The sequence below is a fragment of the Austrofundulus limnaeus genome, unplaced genomic scaffold (genome assembly GCF_001266775.1).
Source record: "Austrofundulus limnaeus strain Quisiro unplaced genomic scaffold, Austrofundulus_limnaeus-1.0 Scaffold21, whole genome shotgun sequence".
In the NCBI taxonomy this organism is placed as follows: domain Eukaryota; kingdom Metazoa; phylum Chordata; class Actinopteri; order Cyprinodontiformes; family Rivulidae; genus Austrofundulus; species Austrofundulus limnaeus.
The window spans coordinates 494,905-509,838 of NW_013952423.1; the positions used below are offsets into that span (position 1 = coordinate 494,905).

At 37.0% G+C, this 14,934-nt stretch overlaps 1 protein-coding gene across 13 annotated transcripts in view; it reads right to left on the reverse strand.

Annotated features, from left to right (window-relative positions):
* Nucleotides 1-14,934, reverse strand: part of ncam1a (neural cell adhesion molecule 1a) — a 242,887-nt gene that overhangs the window by 35,770 nt on the left and 192,183 nt on the right. For 8 of the 13 annotated variants that reach the window (XM_014003950.1, XM_014003946.1, XM_014003948.1 and 5 more), the window contains exons 9-13: nucleotides 13,885-13,914; nucleotides 10,462-10,612; nucleotides 7,662-7,846; nucleotides 7,276-7,372; nucleotides 6,006-6,173 (exon numbers count right to left, since the gene is read on the reverse strand). In XM_014003950.1, the coding sequence (XP_013859404.1) occupies nucleotides 6,006-6,173; nucleotides 7,276-7,372; nucleotides 7,662-7,846; nucleotides 10,462-10,612; nucleotides 13,885-13,914 (631 nt within the window). The remainder of the gene's footprint in view (nucleotides 1-6,005; nucleotides 6,174-7,275; nucleotides 7,373-7,661; nucleotides 7,847-10,461; nucleotides 10,613-13,884; nucleotides 13,915-14,934) is intronic. The other 5 variants (XM_014003947.1, XM_014003955.1, XM_014003954.1 and 2 more) reach the window with 1 other exon arrangement.

Consider the following 14,934-nt stretch of genomic DNA (forward strand, 5'->3'; position numbering starts at 1 on the left):
ACCCAAAGGAGACGAGGTGCTCTGTGTGTTCTGACCCACAACATGCTGCAGCAGAGCTGCTAACAGGAGACGATGTGTTCTGACCCACAACATGCCGGCAGCAGAGCTGCTAACAGGAGACGATGAAACAGGTATGTTTTCAGTTTATTTAGCTCAGCAACGGTGGCCTGTGAAGTCCAAAAAGGTGCATGTTTAATGCAGTTGGTTCGGTAAGAGTCCGGTCTGTATTCACACCAGAAGCAAACTGAAGCGAACTGCACCAGAGTTCGTTTGGAAGCGGACTGAGACCACCTCAAAAAGCAGGTCTCGGTCCGGTTGTTTGATCCGCACCAGAGTTCACGAGTGTATTCACACCTGCACAAAAGGTACGGACCAACGCTGGAAACGAACTCTGGTTTGTTTAAAGCAGAGCAAATTATCAGGTCTGAATACGACCTATAACAAAGTCAATCAAATTCAAAATGGCTGCCACAACCAACAAAACTTAAAAACTCTCGTAAAAATGGCTACAATTTGGTCAAATTTACAAATTGAGAGAAATCAGAGATTGAGCCTAGAGGAGTCGTTGTTGTGAAAAGGTAGAAGATGAGCACGGGAGGAAAATACGCCAAMTTAGCTAAAAGCACAAATGCACAAAAAGGCCAAATGATAATTATTGAGGGAGCTCTGTGGTTTTCTTGTTTCCTGAAAACAAATTAAATCAAAGWTCTATTGTAGCACAAGGGCCATCAGGTGTAATACTAAAAGAAAGCAATTAGGCCAGGCTGTCTGTGTAGGCTGCAAATGCAAATTTCATGGATGAACAAAATGAATTYACCAGCATTAAGATTCAGGCAGGACCTACGTGCAACATGGAAACACATACATGTGCAGGCTTTTAGGACTTTAAAATGTAGCTGTTACCTCTCAGTGCAACACAGAGAAGGATATTTTCAGAGGCGAGAGCAAATTTAGTCAGTGAAAACCACTTGAGAAACATTGTTCCAATACTTTGACACCACATCTTTGATTAACATGTCAATGAGAGGGTGTTTCACAGTGAACTAAGCATCAGTGACTGGGAAGAGGAAACTGTCTGAATGCAGCTCAGAAAGCGTGAATGCAGAAGAACCCAGCGCAGGCCATTTAGCACTACAATAAAWGCGATGTCACCGCTGCAACAGTTCACGTTTTGATGAAATTTCTCGCCAGCCTGCAATGATTTGGTTCCTGCTGCTTCTGAGAAAAAAGTTATCTGAACAGAGCCCAGCAGTTTTTAAAGCCCCTTCTCTCTTCAGTGCATGTTTCTCTTTGTGCATCTACATTGTGCATTTACAACAGCCTGAGGGAATCTGTGCTAAATGATRGGGCCCTCAAGACACTCAAGGCTTTCTTTATCTTACTCTCAATTATTCAGTTTATTTATGAACTTATAAATCTGACACATTTTGTGCAGCTACAGCATGACATTTCCCTCTTCATGCTTCTGATGTWTTGCTCTTAAAGAAATAGCACAGTTTTAAAAAAATGCTTCATAAATAAGTACATTTTTATTCCTACGTCTTTTTAAAAAGTATGTTATGGGGTATTTTTTTCTAAAAACAAAACAAAAAAAAAGAAATGGGTGAAAACATTTAAAAATATTTATGCAAAGCAGGAAATTAAACATAAAAAATATATACGGTGCATTATATTAAATGGTGCAGTTTTAGAGATGTACTGATGCGTTTCAGAATCATGGGTCCACATTCAATGTAAACAAATCGCATGCAAATTTACCAAAAAGGACATGGAAGTTGAGTCAGAGGATTGTTTTACCTTAGACTGGTTAAARTCTGTGTAGATAAATAAATGTGATTGTTGGTCTAGACGATCCTAAGGGGTTAAAAGCTAACTGAGCACAAGCCTGACTGTGTCTGGCTTTATAGACATGTATTTAAGTTAAATGCTAAATTTTATAGCTTCCACACAGCTCAGGTCAGAGAATTGTGATAAGTTTATCCCTTATGGTGTACAGCAAACTGCCTCTGTTAGTTTATAATAACCTTTCGTATTTTTTTCCGTTAAAATCAGCAACATAACTGTCTTATGCTAGGCAGTACAAATTGTCAGGGGTCCACTCCAAGCCCCATCCTCCAGTGTATGGCTCTCCCGGAGGCTCGTGTGCAGGGTGCACCTCTTCTGTCGCCTAGGTAATGGGTCTCTCTTCCCCCACATCAAACAACAAATTGCCTTTTGGAGGCAGGTCACCCTGCTGCTTAAATCAGACTCAAGTCCAGACCAGGCTGCCCATGACCTGARGGGTGAAGGTTTGATGTGAGGTGAAGCCTGTCAGTGAGTTGCAATCTTCAGAAACAAACTTTAGAGCTCAATCACTAGTGCAGTGCAATGACCTCGCCCTGGCCTTTATCTGAGAATGCACACACACACACACACACACACACACACGAAAAAAAAACTGTGTGTACTAAAATTATATTACGAGTGTCACAATACCTAGCAAATTAACCTTCATTATTGTAGCATGTAAGGGTTTTAAAGAACATAAATAGCTGAAGTATTATGAACACAAAACTCGTCAAGACTTGTGGTTTCGTTYAGAACCAAATTTAAACTGGAAAAGAAAGACTTACAATAGTTTAACTATGATGGGACAATATTGAAGTTAATTATCAATGCTTACTCTTAAAATGAGTGTTTAATGTTTATACCTGAATTAGGAACTGCTTTTAGACCTATTTAAAGGATATATTGAATTTGAAGGCATTRAGTGCTGGTGGTGCTATATACTTCTGGTAGTACTGCTTTTAAACATGTGATGGCAGCTCTGGTTCACAGTAATGTAAAAGATTCAGAAGCCTTTTATGTGGRACAGCTTATCCTCTTGGTTATTAATTTCTAGTCATAACTTGGACACATTGGGCCTCATGCAAGAACATGTTCGTATTCTTATCCTAAATTTCTCTTACTTTTGTTCGTACAAAGGGTTCGTACGAACATGTCACGCCAGATTCAACAAACTCTTCTATCTTCAGGAAAAGGGTGTAAATGAGCTGCATAAATTCACCAGTTCGTATCCAGCTGCTCATGCATGCGAGAGGAGATTAGCATAATTACCACCCCAAAAACACCATATAAGGCTRTGTTTCCTGCCTCAGATACAAGGAAGTGTCCATTCATGAAAAAGGACAGCAAAAACTAAAAAGAACTTTACGAGTTCAGAGATTGAAGTCCGTCTGTCAGAGATCCAGAAAAGAAAATCTGTCATTTTTAGCAGGTCAGCTGTGGAATAAAAAGAGCTGCTAAAAGTATAAACAACTGTGTTAAATCATTTTTCATTTATTCAGAAGCCACACCGTTGCGCACCGTAATATAAAGTTATTAGGGAGGAAAATCAGTCTGGATAACAGCACACTGACTGCTCGTGAAATATACGACAGGTCTGGACCACTCATGAATTTTGTTCGTATCTGAAAAAAAAATCTTCGAATACGAAAGCATTGGTGAATGCCACAAATTCTCCCAAATCACTCGTACGCACAACTTAAGAACAAATCTGTGTACGAACGGTTCTTGCATGAGGCCCATTGTTGCCTCAATCACTCAGTAGTTTATTATTTCTGATTTTACAAAGAAGCAATTCTCAACAGAGAATGCCTGTTCAGTGCTTTGAAAATGCTTCAGTTAATCTAAGCTGAAGTAGCTGTTGTGACTGAGATATTTTAGGTAACATTTACTGTTCATGCATGGTCCATGTGCTCTGTTTTGTGACTATGTTTGCATTGCAGGCAGCTCTTAGGCCTTGAGCTGACAGCTAAGCCTGTCAGCCACTGACTGATGCATCCCATGTGGCAGGCAAGATGAAAACCAGCCAGATTTGTGAGCGCTACAAGCAGTCAGTGGGACAGGGATATTATCTGGGGGCTGTCAGTGTCTGTAGTCTCTGTCATTTTGGCTCCACCGTGTTCCACTTCTGTCCCTAACATCACCTACTGTCATGTTTGGATTACCTACCAYTGCTAAAGTAGCAACAATGTTTGTTGCATGTTGGTGCTGCAGTCTTTTAAACGCCCACGACAACAATAAAACAGGTGGGATAGTACACAACTGAAAAAAGTACAGTAATGCTTGACGGCAGTCTTTACATTTGCTTTAAACCTTTCAGACAATAATAAGTAAAACAGCCAGCCAATCAAAATGTTTCACTCATATAAACTTTAACATATATATATTTTTTTAATTCATTGTCTTAGCTAGACTGTTTACACTAGCTGTAGCATTTATAGCTTTATGATGTTTTTGTTCCAGTTTAGATTAAATCCATGTTTCATGACTCTATTGTTGAGGCAGCTGCCTGGAGCTGTGGCCACAAGGTTGTTGATGCTTCTTGTAGTGGCAGTCTTCAAACTCAGTGGTGGACACCCCAGGTTAGGGAGGCTGTCAAGCTGAATGAGTTGTCCTATCGCACCTTGTTGGCTGGTAGGACTCCAGAGGTCTGTCCATAACTGGGGCTGAAGTTGCTGAGGTAGTTACAAAGCTCCATGGTGCCTTGGCTTTGGTGGGGATCTGCATCAAGTGAAGATCAAGTATTTTGGGATTTGGTTATCCAGTAATCCAGGAGAGACTCAGAGTAAAGCTGCTGCYCCTCCACATCCAGAGAAGCCAGTTGAGATGGTTTGGGAATTTGGCAGGGATGCCTCCTAGACGCCTCCATAGGGAGGTGCTTCAGGCATGTCTGAATGGGAGGAGACCCTGAAGGAGACCCAGGACACGCTGGGGAAACTATGTATCTTGGCTGGGAGGACTCACCTTGGAGTCCTCCCAGAAGAGCTGGGATGGATGGATGGATGGATGGATGGATGGATGGATGGATGGATGGATGGAAGGAATTGACTGGAATGTCCCCAAACATTAAAGTCTGATTTTGAAATTCAGACTTGTCAGCCATGATGTGAATTTCCAATATGGCTACCTTACTTATGAAAAGTTSTGGTAATTGCAAAAACAAACATTGATATGTTACATAAAGCAATACCAGATAGTTTTATGTTTTTGAGTTCTTTCTGCAATACAGTATATACAGTAACACCACTGACCTAAAAACAAGTGCCCGTCTGAGTCCTGCCCAACAAAAAAAAAACTGTTGTCCAGAGAACACAAACAAAAACAAAAAAGCTATTAAAAACTCAATGTCATGCAGAAAAGTTAGTTAGTGCAAGACCTAATGCAAGAAAATCTTGTATATTTAATTTGTTTCTTCTTTGTTTAATAATGGTTACATTTTCAGGACTGTTGTTTTTTCATTGCTTGAACAATAAGTTGTTTGGGCCATTCCGAGCCTCCTGACACACTGATTCTCTTTGTTTGCCAACACAAAGTTATTTATAACAGTGTGAAGCTAACAGTAATTGAACTGGAGAAATTTATGACCTTTATCATAATGTGCAGTCCTGGTATCACAAACGATAAACTGGACCACTGACGRCATAAAGCTCTCCTGAAAACGATCAGATAAATTCACAGCTCTTTTATCAGCTTAACTTTCCTTGGTTCTGGGAACAGATCAAATAAATCTGTGCAAATGCCCCAAAACGACACATTAGGCTACACTTATACACATTTTTAGCTAGTGTCTTTATTTTCTTAGTATAACATATTTAATATGTTTCATAATAATAAAGTAAAAAAAAATAATATTGGTTATAATTATTGCATTTTTGTCATMGTTAATGAGTAAATTTCAATGACGCATTTCTCCTAATCAGGTATGAGCCTTGTAACCGCATTCAATAAAAAGAAAATCTATTTAAAAAAATACACCATTGAGGGAAATGTATGAAAGTGATTATGACTCAGCCTTTTTGTGTCTAATTCAATACTGAATCACATAACTTACAAATTTAATGACTGTTGTTTTAGTCTGCACCCTGTGTTCAACAATGTTARTGAAAGTATGCCCGAATTCTCTGTATACAGTGTGTAGCATATACCAAGAAAACATTTAAAAAGAAAAGAAAATAACTCACCATCCACAGTATTATACTCCTTACTGGTCCAYTCCTTCCCAATTGAACGCCATTCCACTTTGTACTTCATGATGGGCACGCCCCCCCTGGAGTAAGGCTCCTCATACTCTACAACTGCTGTGCTTGAGAAGGGTTCCACTTTTAGTATTTCTGGTGATGATGGAACCTCTGTACCAGCAGACAGAGAACATTTTTTTACTTACAAAAGTGTATTTTAAAAGCAATACAGCAAAAAAGTGCTTTAATTTGTAAAATAAACGAATTACTACAGTTTACAATCTGTATTTACCTTTTTCACACAGTTAACCTCAATGCAATACTGTTGCCTTTCAAGGCACATCTCAGTCCTGTATGTGTGAAGAGATTAAACGGGACTGAGGCTTCAAACCAAGTTCAGTTTAATCTCTGTATGTTGGTGAAGTGCTGCAGGTGTGTCTTAACTATTTCACATGCTTTTAACAAGGACAGAACTGCAGTTATAGCCACAACGCCTCCGGTTACCAAACGACTGAAGCACTGTTAGACATGACTAAATGGTTTTCCAGTGACAGATTTAGTTCACGCCTGTAAAACACTTTGATTCATGATTAAAGGACTGAGCGACGCGGTCACAGAAACAGCACACCACACAGTTTAACTTTCCTCCACGGACARAGTTACACTGGTTTGAATCTTTCAAGAGGAGAACTTTATGATGGAAAGGCAGAAGTTGGGTCTTCCTATAGCTTTTGCTTTAATCTTTTTATCACCTTACAGTCATGGTTAGACTGTATAAAACTGTAAATATATGCTTCCCCAAGCCAGAGTCCTCTAAAGCTGAGAAACAACTTGTCATGTTTTTCACGTTTCTGTCAAGTTCGAGCTCACATTTTCAAACAGAAAGGTCAATTTTTATATCAGACAAAAAGTTTTCACGAAGAATGAACTTTTTGTTCTCAAGGATTTTCTTTTTTATGTACCACTTTATCTATACTATGGTTAAAATACATACTAAAACCAAAGCTATTATCCTAAGCTAGAGATGTTTTGAACTTTTACCTTAATATAGGCAATGCACAATTTGTAGGCAACAAAACACACAGATATATCACAACTATGACCCTGTTAAATCCTGTCAAYGTCTGATCATTTAAAGTGCTTTTTTTCAAACAGCACATTTTGCAATTGCATTTTCATATTTTACACTGTACAAGTTGAAATAGAAATATTAAAACATTATTATTAGTAGTAGTATTAGTAGTGGTAATGGTAGTGGTACTAAAGAACAAACCTGCTTGAATGAGAAGAAACTCTTTGGATTCAGCGCCCATCATATTGGCTGCTGTACAGTTGTAGCTCCCAAAGTCATTTTGTGATTCTGGTGTAATCTGAGGAACAAAAACATACAAACTCACAAGGTCTGGGTGAGACACGAGATAAAAAATAATAATAATAAAAAAGGTAAAACCACTGGATCATTACATGTTGGTTTAATAACAGTGTGCACCACTCTTAAACAGGAAACTGTCAATCATTAACACATTTATAGATTGTCTGATTACTTGTTGGTTTTTCATGTCATCGTTTAAAACCTTTTCAGTCTCACAGAACTTTAGTATCTTTAGTTTCTGTAATTATTACTAGAATTTAGATCTGTAAAGAAGGCTGGGTCATCACCTCCAGGTAGCTGGTGGTTGGTGTATTGTAGATCTTGATGCTGGTTGAGTTGGGACTTGGCAGCTGGATGCCATCTCTGAACCAAACCACAGAGGCTCCAGGATGAGCGTCAACCTCACAGCTGATGTTGGCTGGATTTCCTTCCCACGTGTATCTCGCCACTAAACCCGAGATTTTTGGAGAATCTAAAAAAGCGTGAAAAGAACATGGCATTTACAGTATTAGGCATTTGTTAAACAACAAATTTACTTTGAATTTAAACAAAGAATGCTAAAAAATAATACTGACAAATGTTTGCAGGACCTTTTATTACCAGAACTTAATGCTCTAAAATAAAAATAAAATGAAAATATCAATACTTTGATACTTTAGTTATTTCGTAATCTAAATTGTCAACAGGAAAGAAAGAAAGAAAGAGAAAGAAAGAAATAAACTAAACTATTGAACTCTTTTCAAATCATGTGCAGTTTGAGAGAACTACTTTTTCTTCCACCTGGGTAATGAGTAAGCAAAACAGTACATGCTCAGATGTTAAAAGTTTGGTATTTTCATATTATTATGTTCATATAACACAAATTAAGATGCACATTTTCATCTCTTTAGTAGTTCTTAATAACTAAACAATAATTAATTTTGATTGTTTCACTATTTTAATTAAACTTTTCGTGTTCAAAACACATTTGTCACATATTTTGTATGACTTTCTGTTTTTGTTGTGGTATTAGGTCAACTATATTGTAAATGAGGATGCCACATCAATATACTTTACAGTCTAAAATGAATAAATAAATTATTCTGATGTCTTGTATTCTTTTAAAGCAGTTGAAATATGCAATTTTTTAAAGATTCATTAGTCACATTAGGTGTATTTGCATARATTATAAGTATTGGGTCAGTATCACCAATACCAGCCTGAGTTTTACTCTTTATCAGAATCTTTAGTTGGTGGTGATGAACATCAAGACATTTAAATGATTGTCAGGGCTATAGATGCAGAGTTTGTCACATTTTAACCAGAAAACCCAACCTAACTGACTTGATATATGCCTCAAAATCTGTGACAACACTAGTGAGAGAAAAAAATAGTGAAATAAAGGGGATTTAAATACACATCTAATCAGCTGAAGTTCAGTAAAATAGGCACTAATACATCTGGGTAATTTCCATCTACGAGGGGTTTTTCTGGGTCCTTATCCAAAAGTGTTGCTATTAAAAAGATGCTTGGCAAAGCTCTTTTGGAAGGAAAAGAAATTAAATGAAAAATATATATATATAAAAACACAAAAAGATACAATCAGCCATGTCTATTTTAAGTCCTCTATCTTAAAGAAGCAAAGAATTGTGGGATTAGAAATRTGTCCCTCTTCCTCTGATTCCCTGAAGCACTTCTCTGGTCTGGCAGCACTTATCAAGGCCACAGATAAAATACATTTTCAGGGAAATGCACAATATAAAGTAGTATAACAAACACCTGCAGAATACCTCTTTTACCTGGCCTAATTTTCATATKTAAGCAAAATAGAAGAAAACTACCCCAACAAATTAAATGTTACAGCTATGCAACTTTTCWTGCAGAAATAAAAGGCAAAATCCCACAAGACAGAGTTAAATGTGCAAAACAAATTTCAAGACATTATAGCTAAACAAACTTCTGCTGCTTGGAAAACAGAGCTCAAACAGAGACTATTTTAACAYGTTTCTACTGTATCAGTGCCTCAGCAGCAAACCCAGATAAACCCAGGCCAGCTAATGGGATCATGCTGTGCAGCAGATAGGCGGTTCCATCCTTTGATAACGTCTTCATTGTGTGAGTGGCGATGGAGGGCAGAGAGTGAGAGCTCTGCTCACAACAAAAGTACCTTTCCTTATCAATAATTACTTGGCAACAATGAATCAGCTACCTGATTATTTGCTGATTCCTCTGTCTAACTGCARGCCCCTCAAACAACTCTATCAATGTCGCATTGTGATGATATCTAGCAAGCACACCAAGAACGGGACTTATTAATCCAATTAGTCATATTTTCTTTTTCCTGGTTCCCCCCTTTTTTACTGTTACAATTATAGATTTCAAAATGAAAATTAGAAATTTCTGGAATGTTGATGGTTCTCATTGGCTAAGCCCAGATAAGGAGCAGAATTTCTAATAACCCACAGAACGAGACTCATTCTGACACTATTTGATTCTGTAAAATCACTTCCCCAACTACTATCGTCCTGATCCTGCCAGGTTCCAATCTGAAACATCTCCATTTCTCAKTATGACCTTTTACACCAATCTTAAGGGTTCAGACTTGTTCTAAAGGTTTAAAAAGGCACTAAAGTATGTCAGAACCTGGAACTTTGACCCAGAAAAGGCTGCTTTGTATTAGACGGTGACCCATTTATCTTGATAAGAAATGTTGAGCTATTCTCAGTTCATGTTTGCAGCATCTAAATCCACCGGTTTTGATGACCAGAATGTAATTAATCCAAGAAGAGAGATTATCCCAATTTTATTTATCTAAAAACCTTGGGAACACAATGACAAATACCCTATCACATCAGTTGTATAGTATCATTTAAATGTGACTCTATGTGTCAATAAGTAGTACTGACCAAAGGTTCAATGTTTGTTTAAAAAACAACTATTACTGTATGTGTTTTTTTTCTGACAATAAGTTAGAGGTTTTCAACCAAACCATGTCAAGAATCGGACAACTCAAACATTCAATTAAAAAAGAGAAAACAAGAGATTATATGTGTGTTGAAATAAGGGATTAACCACTCAGTCAAGTGTAAAGAGAGTAAAGTGACTCACAGCGAACTTCCAGGTACATTTGCTGGTTGTCTTCCCCAATAGAATTGCGGGCAGTGCAGAGATAACGGCCGGCGTACGTGAACTGGACACTTTTTAAGGTGAGGGAGGACACCCGTGCGTGGCTGTGCACCACAACATTCTTATCAAGGCTCTACGGAGAAGAAGTGAAACAAATTATTCTCACATGCAAATGGGTCACCTTTAAAGAGGAAATACATTGTGCCTTCTATCTCAGAGATGGGAGCTACATCCGTGACTGACAGGTGATGTGGCTGAACAGAAATATATGAGCTAGATAAAAGAAATACAATGCATTTGTTTGAACTTGTTGATAATATAGTTGTATTTTACATGACTCGTACACCATCATCGACTTTAAAATTTGTATAAAAAAGAGACAAAATATTCAGTTAGGGTCGTTCATGTGGTTAATGTACAYATGCACATTAATCTTTAAAAAGCACCACAGAGGCCTCTGAGAAACRATCCCAGCTCGTCCTGGAGGGCAGTAAGTGTAAATAAAACTCCCTGAAACAAGAACTACAAACGCCTGTTGTGCATTGATTACTGTCTTCAGTATTTGGACGTCTTCTTGCAGGTTTACAGGGATTCTAACTACAGCGAGAGCAGTATAATCACAGTTRGAGCAATTAGCTCGTTAAAGCTTGCATTTATTTTCATTAGTGCATCACACCTCTGCCCCCTTTGTCTGTTGCTTTTGTGAGGCTGACGAGCCGCTAAGGATGTTTTCTGCTCCAACAGGTTAACAGATGGCACGAGTTCYTCCACTTTATAATTAAGTAGTACAATGGCTGAATCTCACTTCATGGGTTGCAACCGGCGTAGACCGCGGCCCACATTGGCCACAGTCTACGTGGAACATAGGGCGCTCGTGTCGGYTGCATAAATGCCTGTGAAATTTGACGGCCTAGTCTACAAAAGATTTGCCTCGTTATAGTGATACATTTTATATCACTTTGCTTCAGTTGTTTTTTTCAAGGTATTACCTCACAAAATTCAGTTTTAATAAAAAAACATTACAAGTAAATCAATTAAAAGCATTAATAATTTGAGTTTAGCTCCAGTGGCAATACTTGTAACTGCATTTTATTTAACATCTTATTGCAACAAATGTTTCTTCAGCTAAGTTGCTTATTTAGCATTATTCGGTCTGTAATGAATTTCCAAACTCTGTCATAAAAAAAAAAAAAAAACTCTGCCATGACATTAAAATAAAACCCTCGTCATCTTTGTTTGTCTGTTTAATTTGCTGATGGAGCAATTATTTCTGGGATATTGTCGGCCATGTATGATACACAGATGCAGCCGACATATTGGGGTTTTGATGGTCACATTTGCCAACGTCGGCTGCAACCCATGAATTGAGACACAGCTGATCTGATTTAATCCTCTATCTCTAATGTATCTTGATGTACATCATTTGTTTTATGATTCAAWATTTTATTCTTTCTTTCTGTGGCATTTGCATTATACATTTTTGTAAGCAAGTTACCAGCCAGTAATCAGTAATATATTTATAAAATGAACAACAACATTTGAGGCTTAATAAAATAAAATAAAATAAAAAACTGTAGCCTTCATAAATATAGCAACAGTTTTTTTTTTCTTCTCTCTTGGCAACACACAATTCACATAAAAACTGGATGTACTGTACATTTTCCTTCCAGCTGCCACAATGTCCATTTAATATTTTAGGCACTTTTTAAAGTACTTTAATCATGCATTTTGTATTAGCTTAATGTGAAAAAGCTGCAACTTTTTTAAAAAAAATTCTACACATGGTGATGCAGATGTGTAAAGAATATTGTGCTGTTTACTGAAGCTCTTAAGGAGTGTCCTGAAACATTTTGAAAGGGCAACATTAATCTTGTCTCCCTGCAGTAACACAGAAAAATAGCTGGAGCGAGTACACAGTTAGAATGTAAACAGAGAAAGGTTAATGAAAAATAATAATTTAATGATACCGCAGGAACAGAAGCAAAACAGCCAAGCCTCAGAGTGATTTATTAGTTAACTCTAATAAGGAGATGTTAATATTTCAAATCTGACTGGTCATCAAATTGATTGCAGTGGTAAAGACGTAAAAAAAGGGATTTTTTTTTTGGTTTGTTGTTTTTCCTCTACAAATATCCCTCAAACAAAAGTAGTCATTTACTTAGAAAAACAAAATGAAATACTGTTGTGAAATATTAAAATAAATCACAGAAGTAATATCAAAGAAAACAATCAAATCCTGATGCACTGGATGCAGATGTGACTTGTAGGTTCATAAAACTGAAATTCAGTAACACAATAATAGTCCGACACTGACTCATCATGTCGAATAAACAAAGACAATAACTAGAACATTTACGAATGAACCAAAGCTGTCAATCAAAGTCAAGAAGCCAACTGTTCCTTTTCAGTGGGAAACAAATATTCGGGTTTTGCAAATTACCATTTCTTTGTTGATGCAATATGAGAAAAGTTAATTTTATATTTTTGCTTGTTGATGCGTGCACGGTGAGACGTTAGCTTGTTAGCTTATGTGACGATTTTTAAAGGGTTATCAAAAGGCCAAGAGATTGCATGTCTTTCCAACAAAACCATAACTGTTATTGGATTTTTCATTAATTTCACTTGTCGTCCCTCCATTTTGTATGCATAATCATGAGCTACTGACACCGTCTCATTCACGGTATTAGAAAATGAATGCACGCATTTCCTCTATGATTAAACCAGTCACAACCTGGACAAGAAAATAACAACTTTATATGCACCAGCAAGGACRAGTGAAATATGCTTGGTATTGATACAAACTGACCCATCATAGATGAAGCCCCAGGTGACTAAATGGGTCAAACAGATAATTGGTTTGAATAAAAACATGCAGACCTCTTGCCCGTGACAGGAAGTTTAGAGTTATGTGCGTTAGAGCCATGCCTCACTCACAGCAGAGCAGACAGTGTTTTTCTATAACACTGTAAAATTGCAAATCAATTTAAAACGCAGTGCAAAAAACAATATATATATAAATATTTTCATTTTTAAGAAATAATTTGAAGACTGAGACCTAACCAGACCATGCAGCAGGAAAAACAAAAACTGGCATGGCTGGAATTTAAAAAAAGAACAGCTTTGAGATAGTCTTACCTCTCAAGAATAAAATTGTCGACAAGAATAAACAGGGACAAGTAAATAGGGCAAGGCTAAATGTGTACTGGAACTAAGTGGATKAAATGAACTGTACAATGTGTCTAATGGCCTACACGTTTTGGCTACAACTAAAATGTAGAGCGTGTTAAATGTGAGCTAGATGACAACACCTCTGCTCTGCAGTAGAAAAAGGTAAAAGAGGAAGTCTGGCGTGTAAGTTTGGGGTRGTAGTACTTTGAGTCACACTGGAGTATTTAGTAGCAATACCTCATATTTGTCTGGTCGCGTCCATGAAGCCTAAAAATGACAAAGGAGGCAAAGACAGGTATTGATATAGTGGAGCAATTTAAGCTTTTAGAAAGGATTCACAGAGCGCATTTATCTGCAATAATCTACAGATCACACCAGTGAGTTTGARTCTTTAAACCCATTATATTTAAACACCTTAAACTGATGCCATTTTAGTGCAAGACATATCTAAGAACAAGTTTTTCCCCCTGCTGCTAGTGCTTTAAAATACCATACTCCAACGGCTTCATTGTACAGACTGGAAAATTGCTGTGTGTGTGTTTAAATCTTAAACCAGTATTTTAATCKTCTAAAGTGGCCTGCATTTAAACTAAATGTTACTGCAGTTTTTATTCTAAACAAGTGTTCAGATTACTTTACTTGTTGATTAACAATTAAACCCCAACCTATAAATTATTGAAGCCTAAAAAAGGCATCAAGGGAGGAATCTGTGTTGTGTCTATAAATAACAGACATGTCTGTCAAGATCTAATTTTAATTAGGATATTTGGGTAGTTTGGACAAACACATAGTTTGTTGAACATATAGAAAATGTCAAATAAGACTTGAAAAGCATTATATGGTGGGTTTTGCATTAGAAAGCCGATTATTAGCCAACACCAAGATGACCATTTGCTGATCTTTATAACTGTGAGGTTTGATTGGTTGATGTCTTAGCAAGTTCATTCAAATACCAGATGGATTGTGTAGGACTAAAATGTACGCATRATGTAGCCTTTTTTTAAAGATACATAATTAAGTTTCAAATTAAACCAATTTTTATATCCTGGTTAAAAAAAACACAAAACAAACAGAATAGACTGAACTGCTGTTTTTACAGAACACAATGAAGAAAAAGGCCAGACAAAATTACAGTTAAGAAAAAAAATAGATATAGCACTGAAATATTTTCATTCTTTTGGCTGTAGGATATGAGTTTGTAAAAAATGTATTTCACAATATTTTTGTAAAAAACATTTTCTGTGTGTGTGTGTGTGTGTGTGTGTGTGTGTGTGTGTGTGTGTGTGT